At 33.6% G+C, this 20959-nt stretch overlaps 2 protein-coding genes across 3 annotated transcripts in view; one reads left to right on the forward strand and one right to left on the reverse strand.

The window, feature by feature from the left end:
* Window positions 1-438: 438 nt before the first annotated feature.
* The window catches only part of LOC135073191 (beta-1,4-mannosyltransferase egh), a 332203-nt gene continuing 311682 nt past the window's right edge, over window positions 439-20959 (forward strand). The window contains exons 1-3 of one of the 2 annotated variants that reach the window (XR_010257592.1): window positions 439-670; window positions 1126-1930; window positions 2011-4821. Coding sequence is in view for 1 of the 2 variants with exons in the window: in XM_063967269.1 (XP_063823339.1) it covers window positions 1127-1930; window positions 2011-2583 (1377 nt within the window). In the remaining variant the exon portion in view is untranslated. Of the gene's footprint in view, window positions 671-1125; window positions 1931-2010; window positions 5759-20959 lie in introns of those variants that run through there. The other variant, XM_063967269.1, reaches the window with a different exon arrangement.
* LOC135073187 (eye-specific diacylglycerol kinase) overlaps window positions 11398-20959 on the reverse strand; it is a 247717-nt gene continuing 238155 nt past the window's right edge. The window contains exons 23-26 of the mRNA XM_063967261.1: window positions 20848-20895; window positions 20482-20545; window positions 18506-18827; window positions 11398-16774 (exon numbers count right to left, since the gene is read on the reverse strand). Coding sequence (XP_063823331.1) covers window positions 16725-16774; window positions 18506-18827; window positions 20482-20545; window positions 20848-20895 — 484 coding nt within the window. The 3' untranslated portion in view covers window positions 11398-16724. The remainder of the gene's footprint in view (window positions 16775-18505; window positions 18828-20481; window positions 20546-20847; window positions 20896-20959) is intronic.

Here is a 20959-nt window from a genome sequence, read left to right on the forward strand (position 1 = left end):
TGAGAAGACTTTTTGGCGGGAATCTGAAGCGTCATGTTAGCGGTTTTGTTTTATTTCCTCAAATTCGTGTGTGGGCGACTATTAATGTGTAATAATGGTGGATTATTAGCCATTGAGTGTTCGTGAACGTGCATGAGTGTGGGCAAGTGAAGCAAAACAGTGCATCGTGATTCTTCTGGTTCTCTCAAGTTGTCCATAGGAAGTCTCAGTAAAGCACCACAACTTTACTGAGACTCAAAGGGTGGGAAGGGGTATCACTATCATCCTTCATAATATTATTACTTGATCTCATTTTGTAACTTGTATCACATACTTGAAAATGGCACAAATCAAGTCGACCTCGACGTGTATTGCCAACATCATCAAAAAAGAAGAAGGTGAGAAGAATAATAGACCTTATAAGGTCTTTGAAGAAGAATGAGTACATAAAGTTTTTGAGAATGAACGAACGTCATTGATTGAATGACAGAAATTGAATTATTATTTACTTTGTTGGTGTGTTGTTAGGGCGTGTGTGGACTTTAGTTATGCGTTAATAATTTAATTTGTGAATTTAATTTTAGTACCATTGTTTGTTCTTATTTTTCGACATTTTACTCTTTAGAATAAGTTTCTTGATAATCTTACCTGTTTGATTGTCTGTGATAATTACCCACTGTAAAATTCCAAGGTAAGTCAAAGCATCGATCGTTATGAATTTCAAAAATATCTTTTAGCTTTTGTGTGGTGAAACAATTTGGAAATGCAAAAAGTAGGCTTAGGTCTGGTGCTTGTGTTGTTGTGAAAAATAATTATTGTAATCGTTGACCTCAAGCTTTTATAATAATGTCTGCTATACCCACCTATATCGGTCTTAATTGTATTTTATTATACATATTACTTACTGGACGTAGTTATCAAGGCATTCGTAAAATAATCGTAGTACAATCTCAGATGCAAAAGTGAGGTCATATGATTTCATAATTTTCCTTGTAAAACTTCATTGATAAATTTACTCAAATAGATCTGTGATTTGATAGTGTTTATCATTATTACTCAATTGTAGAATCATCAATAATTATAACAATTTAATTTGAAACTGGTCATGATTAAATATATCAATTAATATGAATAATTTTGTTTCAGGATGTTAAGAGGAAGAGTGAAACATTTATTACATTGTGTTTCATTTTTATCATTCATATTTTTCTTCCTAGTTTTTGCCGGAGCCATAAATGTGAATGATGAACAGAAAGAAATAGTTGATCCTTGGGAAGCTTATGGAATATATGGAACAATTATTTTGTATGTTTTGAGACTGTTAACATTACTCACTATACCTCAGGTTTTATGTAATTTTGCTGGATTAATATTTTTCAATGCTTTCCCCGGCAAAGTGAAATTAAAAGGTTCTCCTCTGTTGGCACCATTTATATGCATCAGAGTGGTAACCAGAGGTGATTTTCCAAAACTTGTGAAGGAGAATGTCACTAAAAATATGAACTTGTGCTTAGATGCTGGAATGGAGAATTTCATGGTGGAAGTAGTTACAGATAAGGCTATAAACCTGCCTAAACACAGACGAGTGAGAGAAGTCGTAGTGCCCTCAGAATACAAGACCAAGACTGGAGCATTATTTAAATCAAGAGCATTGCAGTATTGCTTGGAAGACAGTGTCAATATTTTGGCTGGGACAGATTGGATTGTGCATTTAGATGAAGAGACACTGCTTACAGAAAACTCCATCAGAGGAATATTGAATTTTGTGTTAGATGGTCAACATCAATTTGGACAAGGACTTATTACTTATGCAAATGAAAATATCATTAATTGGGTGACAACATTAGCAGATAGTTTTCGTGTGGCAGATGACATGGGCAAGCTGCGGTTTCAGTTTTACTTGTTCCACAAGCCATTGTTCAGCTGGAAAGGCTCGTATGTAGTTACACAGGTAAGAATTGTTTAATCAGCTTAAATTTTTGTATGGCTGTAATCTTATTGTTTTTGTCTAATTTTATTAAATCTTTTTAGGTCAGCGCTGAGAGAAAAGTGTCCTTTGACAATGGTCTGGATGGTTCCGTGGCTGAAGACTGCTATTTTGCTATGAAAGCTTACATGGAAGGCTACTCATTTAACTTTGTTGAAGGTGAAATGTGGGAAAAATCTCCATTTACTTTGTGGGACTTTATCCAGCAGAGAAAAAGATGGATTCAAGGTATACTTTTAGTTGTACATTCTAAGGAAATACCTCTTGTTAATAAAATTTTCCTAGCAATATCATGTTATTCATGGGTGACACTGCCATTGTCAACAAGCAATGTTTTACTAGCCGCTGTTTGTCCCATACCTTGTCCTACACTTTTGGACATTGTATGTGGATTCATAGGTGCTGTCAATATTTACATGTACATATTTGGTGTTATAAAATCATTCCCCATATATAGATTTGGACCACTGAAATTCTTCTTATTCATTGGTGGAGCTTTGGCTACAATTCCATTCAATATTGTGATTGAAAATATTGCAGTAGTTTGGGGCGTTTTAGGTAAGAAACACAAATTTTATATAGTCAACAAAGAGGTCAAGATTCCAGTGACAGTATGAGGCACTTATTTATCATATCATTTTGAATTTTGTTAATAGTGTAAGTGCACAAATACTTTACTCCTGCACTCATACAGAAGTAAGAGTAGTGTTTGTATGACTCAACATTTGTGATTGTTTATTTAAGATAGGTAAGATCTTCAAAATTTATACAAGTGACTGAATGATATAGCTTTTGTTACCAAAGTGTGAAATTAGGAACAAACTTATTTTTAATTTTGGCATTACCTAATTATAAATATTCTTCTAATAGATTTAAATAACTTTCATAGGCTATTAAGCACAATTTATGTAAAAATGAGGGATAATAGTGAACATGCTAAAATACTTAATGTACATTTTATTTTTTTATGTTTTTCTATTACAGTCATTTTTATTATTATTTTTGTAACAAAACAAAATAGTTTCCAAGTATTTCTTGTGAATGAGAATAACATTAGGGGACTTTAGTGGTTTTTTAATAGTCACAAATTGAAGAATTCACTTCTGGAATATATTAATGATGACATACTGCTATCTATAGTACAAAATGGTAGGTACTTAATTAATTACTATGCAATGCATGACATTTAGTAAGTAACATTAAACTATTTACATACTTCTTCACTGGCTTAAATTTTTTATACCTACCAACTGTTACACATTTTTATAATTTTTAGTGACTATGCTTAGATGCAATTTTAATATGTACCTACCTACAATATTTCAGTTTAATTGAGTATATACGTTTCCATAAAAGAATGAGAAGTACTAATATGGTATACCTACCTACATTTTTGGTGTTCAGTATTATATGATTTGAAAACAATTGTTGACTTGGCGTTTTGTGCTGTACTTAATAGAAACATTTTTAAATGTTCCAAACCACTTAATATTTCTTACGTAGTAGTGATCTTATACGTGTTCACGCGTATTTTTATTGTCAATTACGTAACGCGTCGAATTCATGCCTAAAGCCCCCAAAAATCTGAAAAACATTTTCGATATAAGTGTACCCACATCTCTAATTCCGCAGCACTTTCGGTTTTGATTATTTCAAAATCGTAATTTGAATGCAGTATAGACAGTTCCACTAATAGTATCCTTAGCTTATGAACTGTGATCAAAATATTCAGATTTTGTCACATCATTCTGCATCGCACTGAATATTGGGGCGTATTGGTAACGCGGCCTTTATAAAAATTAAATATACTCGTAGACGCAATATTAATTCTTACGTCGGGATGGAATGGAACACTTAAGTCATTATGTAAAAATATGTTTTTGGTGTATGATCTTTCTGTATATGATTATCAGAATTGTGGCAAAGATATTAGAACTAAGTAATTTTAATTATTTATTTAAATAATATTTTTACTTAAAACACCTATATTAATTCTCAGTATCAAAATGTTTTAATATAATGTTTACCTCAACTTAGGTAGATAGATACATAAATCTTCCCAAATTATTTAATTTTAATGACATTGTGCAGACATATTGCGAATTTATTGCTAATATATTTAGTCAAACGAAAAGACATACCTAATTAAGATTATGAATATTAATTACCAATACACCATATTAATGGGAATGCATATTTAGAACTTAGTTATAAATAAATACATATTATTATATTAATACACATAGAGTATTATAATAGGATTAAAGTCACAAGTATCTCAAGCTCAAAACAAGCTAAGTATAATTTTTACTGAAATCTGAATACAGAACATTGTTTAAAATTGTTTGAAGTAGTATGGTCCAAGTAAACAATATGATATCTTTGTGTCATTTATAAATGGTAGATTGTTTAGTTAATTTAAACACCACTTTTAACTAGTCATGTAATAATTATTATCGTGGCGTGTGAAATAATTAGAGTAGATTTAATTTAGCGAAGATGCCATTATCTAGGCCTGTCTGTGTAATTAGTGCAAGTATTTGACACCAGGGGTCAGACTATAATTAGTGTAACTGCTTGTCATTGTTCCTCTTTATGGTCCACTCGCACATCTAGGATTGGCCTACTAATTACAACATCATTCTATAATATGTTTAGTCACTCAGTTCGTTTGCACTTGAAAGAGAATAAGAAGTTATATTAATTCAAATTCTTATAGGAATTGTTTAAACATTTGAATTCTAATTACCTCCGTTTCAACCACCAATCCTAGACTTATAAATCTTGTGCAAGTAAACCTAAGACAAACAAGGACTTTTAATATTTTGTTTGTCAAATGCCAGAATCTGGGTTTAGTGGTAAATATGATTCGCTGAACATTACTATTAGTTTTAGAACTTGTATTATTTTCATTTATTATTTAGGATTGGGCATTTGAACGAGTATGAGTTCTCCACTATTGCGGTTTAAAAATGTTTGATTGTGTTCGACGAGTCAGATTTTTTGTGTCCTCACAAAAAAGCTAAACTTGTAGTTACTAGAGGACTATAAAAACCATGGTAAAAAATATATCACCTTGAACCTCGCAGTTGTTTGTCTAATTTTAGTTATAGTTTAGGTTTTTTCCTATGTAGGTATGTCATATTTACGAACGCGAATTTGCTATCAATATTTTCATGATACAAAACAAAACAAAACTAACTTCGGACGAACTTTTGGCCTCCGTAAATATGGCACTCATTGAAATCAACATCTGTATTATTAGGAGAATAACCCAAATGTTATCTACCATGTTTTGAAAAACTAATAATACTTTTTTGTATGATAAGTAGTGTGGAATTCATGCGCGTAGATACTTTTTTCATTACCTGCTACCGAATGATTGTTACTTTTGTATGTTTTATTTATTTTTGTGGTTTATTATGTTCGAATAACTTAAATTAGCGTGTATGTTTGTTGTATTACGATGTTGATCGTAAATAGAGTGGGGCAAAATTATTGTTAATAATGTTGATTTTTTATTTGGTGCAAGATATTTATGTCTAAATTAGTGCTGTTTACAAAAATTACTTACCTTTATATTATCGTTAACGAAGAAGTTTATTTGTCATATGATTCGGTGATTTTTATTATGCTGACTGCAGTAAAAATGTAACTGATTTTAGACATAAAAATCCTGCACGTCTAAAATGTTTTGTTCGAACAGTTACATGTAGGTACGCGTGTCTAAATCGAAGTTCAGATTATGAACAAGTTACAATATAGCTATGAATATAATTAATTGAGCATGTATACATTTGTTTTAATAAGAACTCCTACCCTTAGCATTAGATGAAACTTTTCGGATAATCGCCTTAGTTTACCTCTCACCTTTAATACGGAGCAATGGATGCTCTTAGGGCTCTTTCAAATTAGACTTTTAAGCGGACGTGCGTTAGCAAGACCGCTTTTTCATTCCAACGCAATCATCATACAATTTTCCTTGTGCGGTCTTGCAAACGGGCTACTAATTTCTGACACAAAATGTTCTATACTCTATAGAATGAAATAAAATTCCTATCTACCTACTTAGTAAGAGCCCCCTGTATTCTCGCACATTGTGATATCATGTTTATCTCTCGAATACCTAAACGAAATGGTCGAATTAGATTAAATAACATGATATCAATACATCTGCTACACTAAGAAGTGATAGGAAATGGTTATCTTTATAGAACTGACTGACAGGCTGACTTGTAGGTAGTTGAAAAATTGTAGGAAAATATTAATAGTGACAGTTATTTCGAAATGGGGTCATTCATTTATTGCGTAAGACTATTTTCGCTAGTTTTAGACCCGCTCCCCCCTATTAGGTAACACGTTTGACGACTACCAAGGGGAATTCCCGGGAGGCGCAATGCAGGTGGAGCGAGTCCGTTGCCATAAAATCGTTTTGCTATACCAGTTGTTGGCTGGTGAGGCACAGAGGCACCCGCTGAAAACCAGTGTCGAGGCACGCACGTGCACCTTTTTGGCGCGAAATACAAACTATTTACGATATAGGGTAAGTGCGCTAGTTTTCGTCCAATTATCGGAGTTGCCAACTGTGTGATGCGAAATGAAAATCTTAAAATACACTTACTCATATGTATCATATGTCATTTTAGTCCTTAAATAGTCTACTTTACGTTCATATTATATGACAATAAGTAAATACCACGGGTTTTTTTATAAAAAATATTTTATGCAAAAGAGGCGATTTCACTAGTTTTCTTCAAAAAAAATCAGTTTTGTCCTAGTGTACGCTAGTTTTCGACCACTGTGTAGAAAAAAGGGTGCAGTTGAATTATTAACTTAAAACCAATTCTACAATACAGTAACAATGGATTGTGGTATATCATTTGAAAGGTAATTTTGTTAGCTTTCAAATGATATCAAAAAGATTTAAATAAGTTTCTTACCTAAATTTAGGAAAATATTTCAATAGGTCGAAGGACAAATGGACGAAAACTAATCTACAGGAATAGCTAATTTTGGTTTTCGTCCACCCCAGTGCTTGCTGATGACGTCATAGACGAAAACACAACAACGCTGTTTTTTGTTTTTGTCCACATCTTTTTAACGGTTTTTATGGGTTTATCACTGTTAAAAAGTGGACGTAAACTAAAATGTTTAATGTAATAACAATAAAGATCATATTGGAAGAAAAAACATTGTATTTTGTAGGTAGGGTTGCCAGGCGTCCGGCTTTAGCCGGACATGTTTGGCTTTTTAGGGACTTGTCCGGAAAATATTGCCTTGTCCGGCCTGTCCGGCTTTTTATTTGGTTGCCGCGCCAGGAGAAAGTCGAGCCACATATGAAGCGCACGCATCAGGATGTTGGATAGCAACCGATGATGATAGTACTCACTCATGAGCTGACACAAATTGCACCCCCCCCCCGTCACATGTCCGGCTTTTAGGGTAAAATGTCCGGCCAAATGAAGCACAAAGTCCGGCTTTTGTGATTTTCGACCTGGCAACCCTATTTGTAGGTCCATTGAAGTAAAATGATTATTAAAAATATTAACTAGGTGTCAGGGTTTCCGTCCACGTGGACGAAAACCAAAATCTTGCAAAATTGTTATGCTAGTATTAGTCCACTTAATTATCTAAGATTTCTATACAAAAACTTTAATAAACCCTTAAAATAGTGTTTATTATGCTAATAATTAGACATACGTGCCAAAAACATTACGTAAAGTAGCTAAAACAGTAATTAAACATACCATGAAAGTTCCCTACCGGCACGTTTTTTTTCTAACTTGACGACGTTTTCCATTCACCTGTGTGCAGCAGCAACTTCCGTAGATTTTTTTGGAGTTATTACTTGTCAAATTACATTTTCATGCAGGCAGAACTGTTACTTAGAGTCTTAGATATTATAGATTGTAACAAGTCCAAACTTGCACGGAAAGTTAGGTTTGTATTCTAATTTTCCGTATTTGTTTGTGGCAAGTCGGTCAAATGGACGAAAACAGGAGCTGGACGGAAAACCGGCGCAATTACCCTAATATGTGTATTTAATGTTTTTTCTCTCTCTTCTTTTACTTGTTCATTTGTGTATTTTTCTATTCTATTCTACAACGCATCCGAGCGAAACTGCACTTGCGCGGTTGCCCGCGCTTTTTCAGTTTAATTAATTCTATGCATTTTTGTGATCTTACGTCAGAACTATTGTGACTCCCTCCCACCCCCTTGTAAGAAAAAATAAGACATGGTCGACCCCCCTCTTCCCCTAAATCGTCTTACGTATTAAATGAATGGCCCCCATGAAATCAAACGAGTCGTTATGTTCTTGAAATAAAGAACTAACATAAGACACAACATAATGATAAACTTGTTTGTGTCAGATATGTAAGAGGTAGGACAGCTCTTAGCAGCACTTGTCAGTAAAATCTAGTCAGATAATTCTTTACTCACCCTCACCTGAGATTGACTCGTAGGTATCTAGAGATGTGAGTCAAGTGGATAAAAGTAGCTAGGTAGGTATAATAAGTAGGTACCTATATTATTTAAAAAGATAGCGGCATTTTCCCTCGTCTTCAAGTGGTTTCAATTAAATTATTGTTCACATTAGAAGATTATGATAATGTTATGTTAGTTCTAACTTTATCTTATCGGATTGTCATATTAGGTTTCAGTGCTCTTGCACTTGGATTCAGTTCTAACTAAAGGTAAAAACAGTTTAAGATATGCATTTTATTACTTAGTAGGTACCTAGTTCCTTTTTTTGTTAAACAAATAATTGATGAAGTGGTACATTTAACGTAGGGTAAGTGCGCTAGTTTTCGTCCAATTAGCGGAGTTGCCAACTTTGTGATGCGAAATGAATATCTTAAAATACCCTTACTCATATGTATCATATGTCATTTTAGTCCTTATATAGTCTACTTTACGTTAATATTTTAAGACAATAAGTAAATACCACGGGTTTTTTTATAAAAAATATTTTATGCAAAAGAGGCGATTTCACTAGTTTTCGTCCAAAAAAATCAGTTTTCGTCCTAGCGTACGCTAGTTTTCGACCACTGTGTAGAAAAAAGGGTGCAGTTGAATTATTAACTTAAAACCAATTCTACAATACAGTAACTATGGATTGTGGTATATCATTTGAAAGGTAATTTTGTTAGCTTTCAAATGATATCAAAAAGATTTAAATACGTTTCTTACCTAAATTGGGGAAAATATTGCAATAGGTCGAAGGACAAATGGACGAAAACTAACCTACAGGAATAGCTAATTTTGGTTTTCGTCCACCGCAGTGCTTGCTCATGACGTCATGGACGAAAACACAACAACGTTTAAAGCTGTTTTTTGTTTTCGTCCACATCTTTTTAACGGTTTTTATGGGTTTATCACTGTTAAAAAGTGGACGTAAACTGAAATGTTTAATGTAATAGCAATAAAGATCATATTGGAAGAAAAAACATTGTATTTTGTAGGTCCATTGAAGTAAAATGATTATTAAAAATATTAACTAGGTGTCAGGGTTTCCGTCCACGTGGACGAAAACCAAAATATTGCAAAATTGTTATGCTAGTATTAGTCCACTTAATTATCTAAGATTTCTATACAAAAACTTTAATAAACCCTTAAAATAGTGTTTATTATGCTAATAATTAGACATACATGCCAAAAACATTACGTAAAGTAGCTAAAACAGTAATTAAACATACCATGAAAGTTCCCTACCGGCACGTTTTTTTTCTAACTTGACGACGTTTTCCATTCACCTGTGTGCAGCAGCAACTTCCGTAGATTTTTTTGGAGTTATTACTTGTCAAATTACATTTTCATGCAGGCAGAACTGTTACTTAGATATTATAGATTGTAACAAGTCCAAACTTGCACGGAAAGTTAGGTTTGTATTCTAATTTTCCGTATTTGTTTGTGGCAAGTCGGTCAAATGGACGAAAACAGGAGCTGGACGGAAAACCGGCGCAATTACCCTACTTTGCCTTATGGTGACGATAATTTATCAACTTTTCTGCCCACTGATCGCACCCGTACCATGGACTATTATTACGTAGGCCACTTATCTGAGATAGATAACGAGTAGGGACAATATCACGTGTTGTTCCACAAATTTAATAATACCGGCAATATTCTGGTTTACTACTTTTTTATTCGTACAGGCCGTGTGTGTCGTATTGCTTTATTGGATTTGCGTCCGTAGGCGCCAAAATTCGGCACTCTACCTGCCTTTTATGAAATCAGTTATTCTTTTAGCTAGGTAGGTACCTACTTCCCGGTAAATATTCCTGGACGTTTTATGGATTTCATAAAAATAAATACGTGCCTCAGTATTTTGTGATGTTCCCTCCTACACTAATATATTTTATAACACTAAAGAGGAAAGATTTGATACTTTGTTTGATTTGAAAATAGCCTTCGTAACTACAGGACCAATTTGAAAAAATCTTTCATCATTAGAATTCTATAATAGCCCCGACGTTGGTGACATGGCGATTATTTTACTCCAGCATTTTTTGCAATTTACACTTCATGTCACACATTATTGCGGTACGAAGTCCGCCGGGAGCTAAGTAGGTACTTAGCCTACAAAATATTTTGATTTAGTTAGGCAAGCTTTAATTTGCGCATTAACAAATCTAAACGGTAACAAAAACACGGTTGGCTTCGTCGCGGTCACCACTCAGCGTCAGCACTGTGCTGGTACGAATACAAAATGCTAATTATTTCTATTAAATACGTGATAACAGACCAACGATTAACGTTAACTTCCTCTTATCTTCTCATGCCGCGTCCGCTACGTCCATGAGCATCTGGGCCTTTTTATTTAAATTATAGTTAAACAAATTGATAGGTACTGTAAGGCCTGGTTCAGACACGCGTGATTTACAAGAACGGTCCAGCAATCGTCCCTATCATTGCCTAAGTACCGACTTAGCTAAAGGTAATTTCAATGGAGTATCTAAAGATGTAATAAAATAACATAAAAAATAGTTAAATTCTTTCCGATTTAAGTTATAAAAATTCGTGTTTATTAATATGGACACTCGCTTTGGTTAACACTATTTTAAACTACGGAACCCTAAAAATGGGCTTTTACAGATGCGCACGTAGGTAGATTATGTGACACAAGCTTTAGGTTTTGATAAAGACTGGAAAATGTCCTTATCTTTTAAAGTTTAGCAGGTCTAGGTTATTTTATCAGTGGCAAAATCCATTGAGTAAGAGTATCCATTGCTAAGTGTTAACTGACGCGGTAAGTGAAGTTACTTAGCTAAAATTAATGTTTTTTTTATCCTATCGTTTTCAAGTTTTTTTCTAGCTTTAATGTAACACTTCAACTAGTTACCTCTTACTTTTTTTCTTGCTTATTTTACTCTGTATCTACAATTAGGTACCTACTGGGTAATCACGCAGAGGAAAAAATTAAACCCAAATTGAAGTCGTACTTTATTTATTGTTCTTTCAGTGTACTTCATTAAATAACTTTATTTAAAATAGTGACTTTATTGAGTGCAAAAATAAGTATGTACTTACAATGAAACGAGTGCTCTCAAAACACTATTAAAATTACTTTTACAATTTTTATTCAAGTTTTTATAAAAGTACAGTTAGGTAGTCCCTACAGAGTGACAATATTGTAGATTATTACCTAATTAAAAAATTATAACACCTCGTGCATAACCCTTACAAATACATACCTAGAGCTGTTAATATCTAGATTTAGTTTTTTTTTATTGATTGCCAATTTTTGTTAAACATTTTAAAAGGTAGTTATCAGTGACTTAATATATCATTATGAACATGTTTACTTGTTTAATAAAGTTTTGTTATGATGACACAGATGCATCAGGATATTGGGAATTTGTAATTAATGAAATATTTTTATTAAAACGATATAATCGGCATCCACGCCTTTAGTCATTCTTTATACTTCTATTTAAATCGTCGAACCTACTCATCCACTACGAGAATAATAAATGTAGATTAGCTATTTTAATTATGTATTGTCTCGGATATAAGTAGGTAGTAGAAACAAACGAAGACAGAAGACACACCCGCTTATAGCATGGTTGTTAGTACAACAGTACCTAAATTATTAGGTACTTGTATTGATGTACAAATAGATACTGAATCATATCTGTTATCAAATAATAAATTTAAATGTAGGTACAATTTCTAAAGTGCTTACTTAGCACTAAGATAGTTACAACGCGCAACGTAGTGAAATGAATCGCGAAACTCAATCAGATCGTTTTCATATTTTTTCACGATTTTGTTACACGATCAATTTTATGATCATCATATCGGTAAACGGCAGACTAGGCTTTTTTGAACACCTATAGGTACTTTTAAAAATACAACTCTAGAAACAACATGGGTACGCACAAGGACCATCCAAGTTTGGATATCGATATCGGTCAAATACAGTCGACAGCATATCAGACTCTACATTTTTGTTGCAAAATAGCTTGTATTATATCGAGATAAGACGCCACTATGTTCAGCTTGATGTGCTGTCGTCCGTACAATAGAGTCGACGCCGTGCAGTGATTATCGCATTCAAATAATATCAACAATTTTTAACGGTCTTTATTATAAACAATCAAACTTTAAATATTAATTAACAATACAAGATAACGAAGAAACAATATTCTTATCGATAAATCAATAGTTTCCGTACTTCGACAAGTGCTCTACCCGAGTTAGCAGTGCGATTAGATACAAGCGTTTACAATTTAGATAGTTTCACATAAACACAGTAACTATTCCCTTTTTCGATTCTAGATTTTTACATTACTTTCTAATTAAGAAGAAACAAGTTCCTTGTAAAAGACTTCAATTCAAATCTGGAGGTAAAACAGTTCAGTATGCATGTTAGGAGTTCTATCACGTAACACATCTTATTGGTGTTATAAATTACGCTAGGCTTGATCTAAATCTCTGCCAAAATATAGTCAAAACATGTGCAGTATGTTGAAACAGGGACTTAAACAGTGAGTTCTGACTTTCTTCTTTTATTGAAAACCAGTGGATTTTCTCTTTGAAAATGTATGATTTTCCCCTGAAAGTGTTTGATTTGCCCCTGAAAATGATTGTCTTTCCCCTGAAAATGTATGATTTTCCTATGGTACGGTACATTCACATCCGATTTCCCTGAAAAAATGTTTTCTCCGATTCGATTGTTTCCGATCAGAGATGTTCATGAAGTTTTTGTCTGGTGTCATAAAAAAGAAATGAAAAAAGTACTTATCTACTTCAATTTCTGGGAGATATTCCACATGTTCTATGTCTGAACCCACTAGTCAAGTTTTTGCTAACGTAACTACCTAGTCCCATACTCTGTACAAGTGTACACTTTACAAATCCGTGCTCAAATCTAACCTAGTGATATTTATTTTCGTTTTAAAGATACGAAATTGGTCGATAGACGTTACGCTATGAATTTGCATTACAAGAAATATACAATACGCTACATACACGAATGAAGGCCTCCAGTACAGTTATAGGTACAAAGACTTAAATATTTCATAGGAAATTACCACTAACATTAAGAATAACGAATTGGCAAATTACTATCTAAAAATTAGGTCCGTAGAAATATGTAGGATGTACCAATAAAATCAATTTTAAATATTTTAGCCTTTGCTTTTTCGTTTAGTTGGTAAGTTACATACCTATTAAAATATTATGCTAGCCAAATAGATGAAACACAACAGTTTAAAGACGACAAAACATATTTTACTAAGAAAATGCTAACGACAGATATGCCTAATTGTTACCCTTATTCAAAAGAAAATTAAACAGTGCTTTGTCGAATGGACGCTTACTAACTTTTTGTAAAGTATTGATGAAGAACAAAACTATTATTTAGGTAGTTAAAACTGATAGTACATAACATTTAAACTTATCTTGTGTCTGGGTTACTGTCTGGGAAAATGTTAAAGGACTGTTTTAATTTATTAATTCATTCATGAATAAGGGTGACATTTATGTATATCGATCGAAGAAAGTTACAGTTATATTAGCGACAAACAGTAAAAGCCAATTTAGACGATATCTTTATTCTTTACACTAGCGAGCAGTAGGTAGTATAATCCTTAAAACGTAGTATTATCTACAATCACAAACAAGGGAACTCACAAAACAGCATCATGGTGTACATAGTTCTCGCTTACAATAACAAATGAACTTACTTTTTACATTATGACCATAATTCTCACAGCTTTGTCTTTCATTGTTCGCTTGTCAGCGAGTAGTACGAGTAAATTCGTTAAATACTAAACTATTAGGTACAATATTATCTAAAAGTAGAGGTATTGGCGTTACAGTCACAAAATAACACTAACGATACCAATTCGCCGCGAACGGAACGGACGAAACTTTTGGAGCCGAGATAGGTGGATTCGGCAGATTCTAAGATATTTAGTTGCCGAAGTTCCGGTCCGCGCGAAAACTTCCGTCGGCCATTACCGCCCGCCCACTGCCCGGTTCCGTAGCTACTAACGCAAGTCGAATTATTAATGAACTGCAAACAATTAATGACCTAGGACGAGAATTTCGGGCATTCAAACCCAATAAAATATGCGGAAAAAATAAGTTCATTAAACAATCACACAAATTAATTTCTTTCTACTTATCAGAACTTTGAGATCAATAAATAGTGCTACCGATTATATCAGGAACACGTAATTTAAATTAAATGACAATTTTCACCGAATATACCTACTATACACACTGATATTGCAATCGGAACCTCGCAACTAAATAATAAATTGGTTCAGGGTGAGTTAAGTAATAAGGCCTACTATAGGGTAGTAAGTATTCGTAACTATAATATAATTTTAGTATAAATATTTAGGCAAATAATGTTCTTAAGATTTACAATAATTTAAATACAATTCTTACTCTACATGTACGTACATTATCTCATTATTAAGGGATCACATAGAGTTAATAAGTTTTAGATATAAAAGGTTTAATTACCTACCTATTTATCAGTAATGGGACACAAAAACAGCAAAATAAAAACCATTGCACTGTCTACTCGTACCATTTCACAAAACTTTTTCAAAATAATTTGTACTGTTTATTCGCGTATAAAAGCCATCCTGAACTCTGTGCATTCATACAATTTGAATTTCTTTAGGAAACTCCCTTTTTATGCTTTAGAGGATTTAAAAAGAGTGGATGGATCACTTTTGGTTCGTTTTCAAAGAGGAATTTAAATAGCACGACTTATTTGGATTCAAGGGTTGCATTCAGATAGCAAACTGTTTGGAAAAGAGGGTAAGCTCGAACCTTGCCCTCGGAAATGTATACAAAACAGGGTCCTAATTGTATATCGAAATGTATCACGATTGCTTTCAAAATCACGTTTGTGTACATCCATCACTAGCTCTTACAGTCCTGAAAATGCTTTGTATTGCCGCAGAAATAGATGTTCGGTGCACCTATGTCATACTGAAAGCGTTTGCGATAAACGTTGAGGCATGATAGGGCAGTTGACACCATCAACCAATAACTCTAAGAAAAGGAGCTCTTCATTATATCCCTGAAAGTTTTTAATTTGCTGTAAATTATCCATTTTCAGTAACTTTGATATCAATAGTTGGTCAAATTAAATTCGACGGCTGCGTCATGGGTTCACTTTGCCATACAAAATTTATGGGATATTCTCGTTTTTGAGAATTGACTAGTGATGTCAACTATCCTATAATACGAAGCATTTTTGTCTGTAGGACCTAAAATGAATCAGCAAACAGTACGATATTACTATGCCGTGCCAAAATAACAACTTATCAAACAAAATTACAAAACTATCAGATTCTTGAGTAGGGCAAATAATAAATCCATTTAATATTTTAATACAAAACAACAATGATTCGAATGTGGTAGATACAGAGAGCCTTAATTCAAAATACGCACATCCATATTTTATAAGGCATCAAAAAACGTTAATTCTACTAATAATGACATTTTGTTTTCAGGAGTTAAGCAGGTACTTATTCCGTTCGAAATTTCTTTAAAGTATAAAGAGTAGTTGGTATTGTTTCTTTCTTTTTATTGCCTCAGATATTTTTACTGTCTACTTATTAATATCGTATTCATTCAGACTTACTCATCATTAAGCCAAACCAGATTTTAAAATACTTACCCATTGTTGATCCTGCCCATTAAGTATTTAAGTTACTTAGTGGATGTCGAAAGTTTATTTGTAGTCTTTACCGTTGTAACTTTAATTTAAAATTTAAGGAATTGTGCTACGAATATCTTTGAGGAAATAAAGTTAGAATTTTTACAGTATTGTGTTCTACTAGGATATGATTTTAGTCATAAGTATGTGAGTAAAGGGCACGGTAAACTTATTTCTAACGAATAAGTTTATTATAATTATTTGAATTTAAAAATTATATCATTATTCTCCTTATTCAATATTATCGCTCGTAAGTACGGTACTTCAAATTAATACTAAGAGAATGCTAAAGTGTATTTCTAATAATATCGTCAATGCATTAATAATATTTATTCATAATCACTTAATTAAATCGTATTCGTATTATACATTATTAATTTAGAATAAAAATACAATATGTAACTAGGAAATTCTCAATGGAAAAAATGGAAACGTCACAATTAAATAGATCTCAATATCACTTTGGTTTGGAGTATAAATACATTTGGGTTTTATCAAGTCATTTGCTTGTATCACTTGCCGCGTCCTGCTGGGCACGCTGCTGGAGAAACTTCTTGAGGGTTTCCCTCAAACAGCAGTTTCTAGGTCCTCAGAAACCAATTGGAAATGCTCTTGACCTGAAATAAAATTCACGGTTCAACAATAAACTTTGTAAGGGAAATCGAGGAATGCGGGGTTTCTGTAGAACGACAAATTACAACTTTTAACTGGCTACTACATGGATTATCTACTACATGACTATTTTTACGATTTGTAAACTTTATATTGTTTAGGTCTATGATTCAAAACCCGTTGTGCTAATGCGCTAACTTAACAAATCTGACGTGAACATGGTAATTCAGGTTCAAGATTACTTACGCAATACGACGTTAAGTATTACGTCTTTTGAATCTTAAATATTATAATTTGTTTTCAGTGTAAATTACATGCAAATAATATGACCGGGATCAAATTCCAATGTTATACAGGGTGTTATGTAAATGGGTATATGAGCCGACACTAGCCCATGTTAATATAGTCATATAAATGGTATGGTGAAGTCAGAAAATTGATATCTTCATTTTAATTATTTTATTTTTCATACAAATTGATTTTATCAAATTTATTTTGTATGAAAATTAAAAAAATTAAAATGATGATATTACATTTCTGACTTCACCATACCATTTATATGCCCATGTTAACATGGGCTAGTGTCGGCTCATATACCCATTTACCTAACACCCTGTATACTGTACTCAGAAGTTTTTGGAATTAGCTTTAGTGGGTTTGGAACTACTTAGTCTGCAGTCGACGAAAACTTTTAGCCACCAAACTTGTTACAGAAACCAGGTACATAAGTAGTAGTTGAAAATAGCAGCGTATGTAAAATTTTTACGAGTAACTCAATCAACTTTATTTCGCTTATCTGTAGACCTACAATACAAATGTGAAACTCAAGAGGCTTTGTTATTTTAGAAGATGCTTACAGTTCTAGTAGGATAAGTAAACAGACCACAAACAAACAGCAGTAAATATACAAGCTGTAGCCAGATAGTGCTTACTGCTTACCATCCAAGACTAAGTTTATTGTTTCAGCGATGTTTGATCGAAACACCACGGTACAATAGTCGATTCCTGTTTGCTGAGTTTACAAACTAGTTGTTATATTGTTTGCGAAACACTCGTATTTCTATTGTTTATCCGCTGTTATCTTACCATATCTCGTAACTACTTACTAATCCACATAAATAGTTAAACATCTCACGAGCTACTGGCCTGATTCTGAAGTCTTTCATGAAAGATGAATAATGTTTATACACCAGTAGGTAATGTTTACGCTTCACCCTTTAGTCCTTTCGAGTAAGAGAAGCAGTCTCGCTCAAAATGTGTCATGTCATCAACATAATCAGTATTATAGCGGCTAACTCTCTAAGTTAGCGGCGACGTGGTATCTTCCGCTTGTATAGAGAGGTGCCTTGTCAAGACCGCCTTATTTCAACCGAGTGAATAAAGTATCCCAAGCAAGCCTTAGTACCTACTCAATGTGCATTGAATGTACCTTAAGATGGCTGATTCGATATATTAGGTTAAAATACTCACTCTCTAAGTAAGCAGCGCGGTTGTGTTCCTTCGCACGTGGATAGAGGTATATAACCTTATCTTCAGTACTCAATGTGCACTGAATGCACCTAAAATATATGTCAGAATACTCACTCTTTGAGTAAGCGGCATGGTAGTTGTCCTCGGCGCGCAGAGCTAGATGCCGCGGCGTGTAACTTGAGTTAGTTCTGTCAAGTGAGCAAAGCGCCCATAAGCCCTTATGTGCATTGAATGTACCTAAAGCTTGCTAAGATTTAAACACTCACTCTCTAAGTAAGCAGCGAGGTCGTGGTCCTCCGCGCGCAGAGCTAAATGCCGCGGCGTGAGCCCGGCGTGGTCCTGCCTAGTGAGGGACGCGCCGCCCGCCACCAGCATGCAGCATATCGCCCGGCGCTTGTGGGCGGCCGCCTTGTGCAGTGCCGTCTGCCCCCGCTCGTTGTCTCGCATATTCAGGATCGCCGTGGGGGCACAAGCAATCAAGTACTTCACGATCTCCTTGTTCCCGTAGCGAGCGGCTATGTGCAGCGCTGTTTGCCCACTCGCGTCGATCGATAGCAGCGAATAGCCGGCCGCGTGCAACTCTTTCATCTACGAGATGCACATTAGGATATTATTTTTTTTGTATCGGAAAAATATTTCACATTAAAGTAAGTAGCGGCCTTTCAATCCTGTAAAAGGTTTCGGGATAAAGTTTTATGCGAGCGAGCCCACAGATTTTTTTTTGATGTTAGATACATTAGTGATATCTAAAGAATGGCTTACTTTGTACAGGTATCATTTCACTTTCATTTAGGTATATTAGCAATGAAAACTATTATGTAAATACATTTTCATTAAATTATACATTTACAAACATTCAGTAAAGGATAGGATGAAGGAAAATATGGTTGGAAAATTCAATGTAAAAGCAAATCATGTAGACTAGCTTTCAGGGAATGAGTAAGTACACGTTTTTGATACACTATCTATTTAACTACTTACTTTTAAGAATCCATCAAAACATAATCTTGGAACTAAACATTTATCATAACATACGCAAATTAATCTTCAATTTTATCAACATTGTTACAATTCAATGGAATTATTTGAGATTATAGAGTTATCTTTTAATTTTGTATGACAACGTAGGTAAATTAACAAAGCTATCTGACCGCATTTTAAAATAATAATTATGACGACGGCAATGGATCTGAGATTGCTCACTACATATCTATATTTAAGGCGATTATCAAACATAACGTATTTGCCTCACGTTTTTCGTAGTTAGCGACTCTCACTGGCATACTTATTACTTACCCATATTTTTTTGCAAATTAATAATTAAAAAATATTTCCAAACGTACAGGCTGCATAACGAGAGTTAAAAATGACGGGACTCTTTTATTGTAATTACACTAATAATAATTGGTACAAAATATAATGACTTTTTAGAAAACTCCTATCAAAACTTTGTGAATATTTTTTAAGATCAGCCTAGGCTTACTACGGACATGACTATAAGAAAACAAACAAGTGTTACATTTTTCTATGAAAAGGGACAGATCTAGATTTGATATGTAACCTTTCTTTCAACGAATTTTCATATTTTTTAAGGTAAGGAAAATCTTCTTAATATCAGCTTTATCTTAAGGATGTTATCCACTTGGTAATCTTGGTAACTCGTAAAAGATAAGATAGGCTTCTGTAAAATAAGGTAAATCAAGAAACATTTTTCTTGCAAAATTGATTTCAAACGAATCTCCTATCTGACTAATACTGAGCGGATGATGTGTAAGATATAGGTGTAGATTTTGAAATGACTAATGCTGATGAATATCCATTGATAAGGATTTAAAGCAGATAATAATGACGTACTTCACTTTCCGGTACATTGTATCATTTGTATCCTTAAAGATAGACGTTGGATATTGTATAACAACGATAAGTAAGTATTAGAATGTTGTAAGGCTTGCAAACGGTTTTGTTGCTAGATTTATCTATCCCACCTTACTTATAGATTTGCGACGTAACTTTTCCGTAAGACCTAATTAGTAATACTAACTAGTTAGTAATGAAAACTTGATGTTGTCTGTGAAGTTAAGATTTGCCGATCGATCAAAACATTGAGACATGAAATAGGTAGTTTGATTCTTTTGGCTTTAGAATAAGAAAACTTATTCACAGTCTCCCAGGTTTTATTAACATAACACTAAGCTGAGCCGTTTGCATGATTGATTACAAGTATATTAATAGTAAATCTTACCATTTTCAAATCTCCGACTTTAGCCGCTTTGAGAAGTGCGTCAGATGTTTTTTCCAATAAATTTCTGAAACAATATTAAACCTTTACCCTTTGTCGAGGTCAACTTCAAAGAGAAATAATATTGTTGGGTGTAGTTATCAAATATTAAGTAAGTATTACTCGTATATTCTTTGGTAAAACAGGATATTATTAGCATGATTTCTGACTAAAATAAATATACTATTATTATAGGAATCACTTACATGTAGGTAAATTCTATGTTTGGGTAATAAAGTTAGCACAAGGTGTAGCTAATAGTTGTAAGTTAATAGGCTACAAAGACTAGTTCTAGACCTAGATAGATAAATATAAATAAGTGTATCTCACCTAAAGCCAAACACTTCTTGGTCAAGTCCAAAAAGTTTTTCGTGTATGCTGCATGCAATAGAAGAGAGAAGAAGTAGAGTGCAGAACTCAGACCGGGTGCATCGTGCGCGAG

Source organism: Ostrinia nubilalis, chromosome 7 (genome assembly GCF_963855985.1).
Source record: "Ostrinia nubilalis chromosome 7, ilOstNubi1.1, whole genome shotgun sequence".
Lineage (NCBI taxonomy): Eukaryota > Metazoa > Arthropoda > Insecta > Lepidoptera > Crambidae > Ostrinia > Ostrinia nubilalis.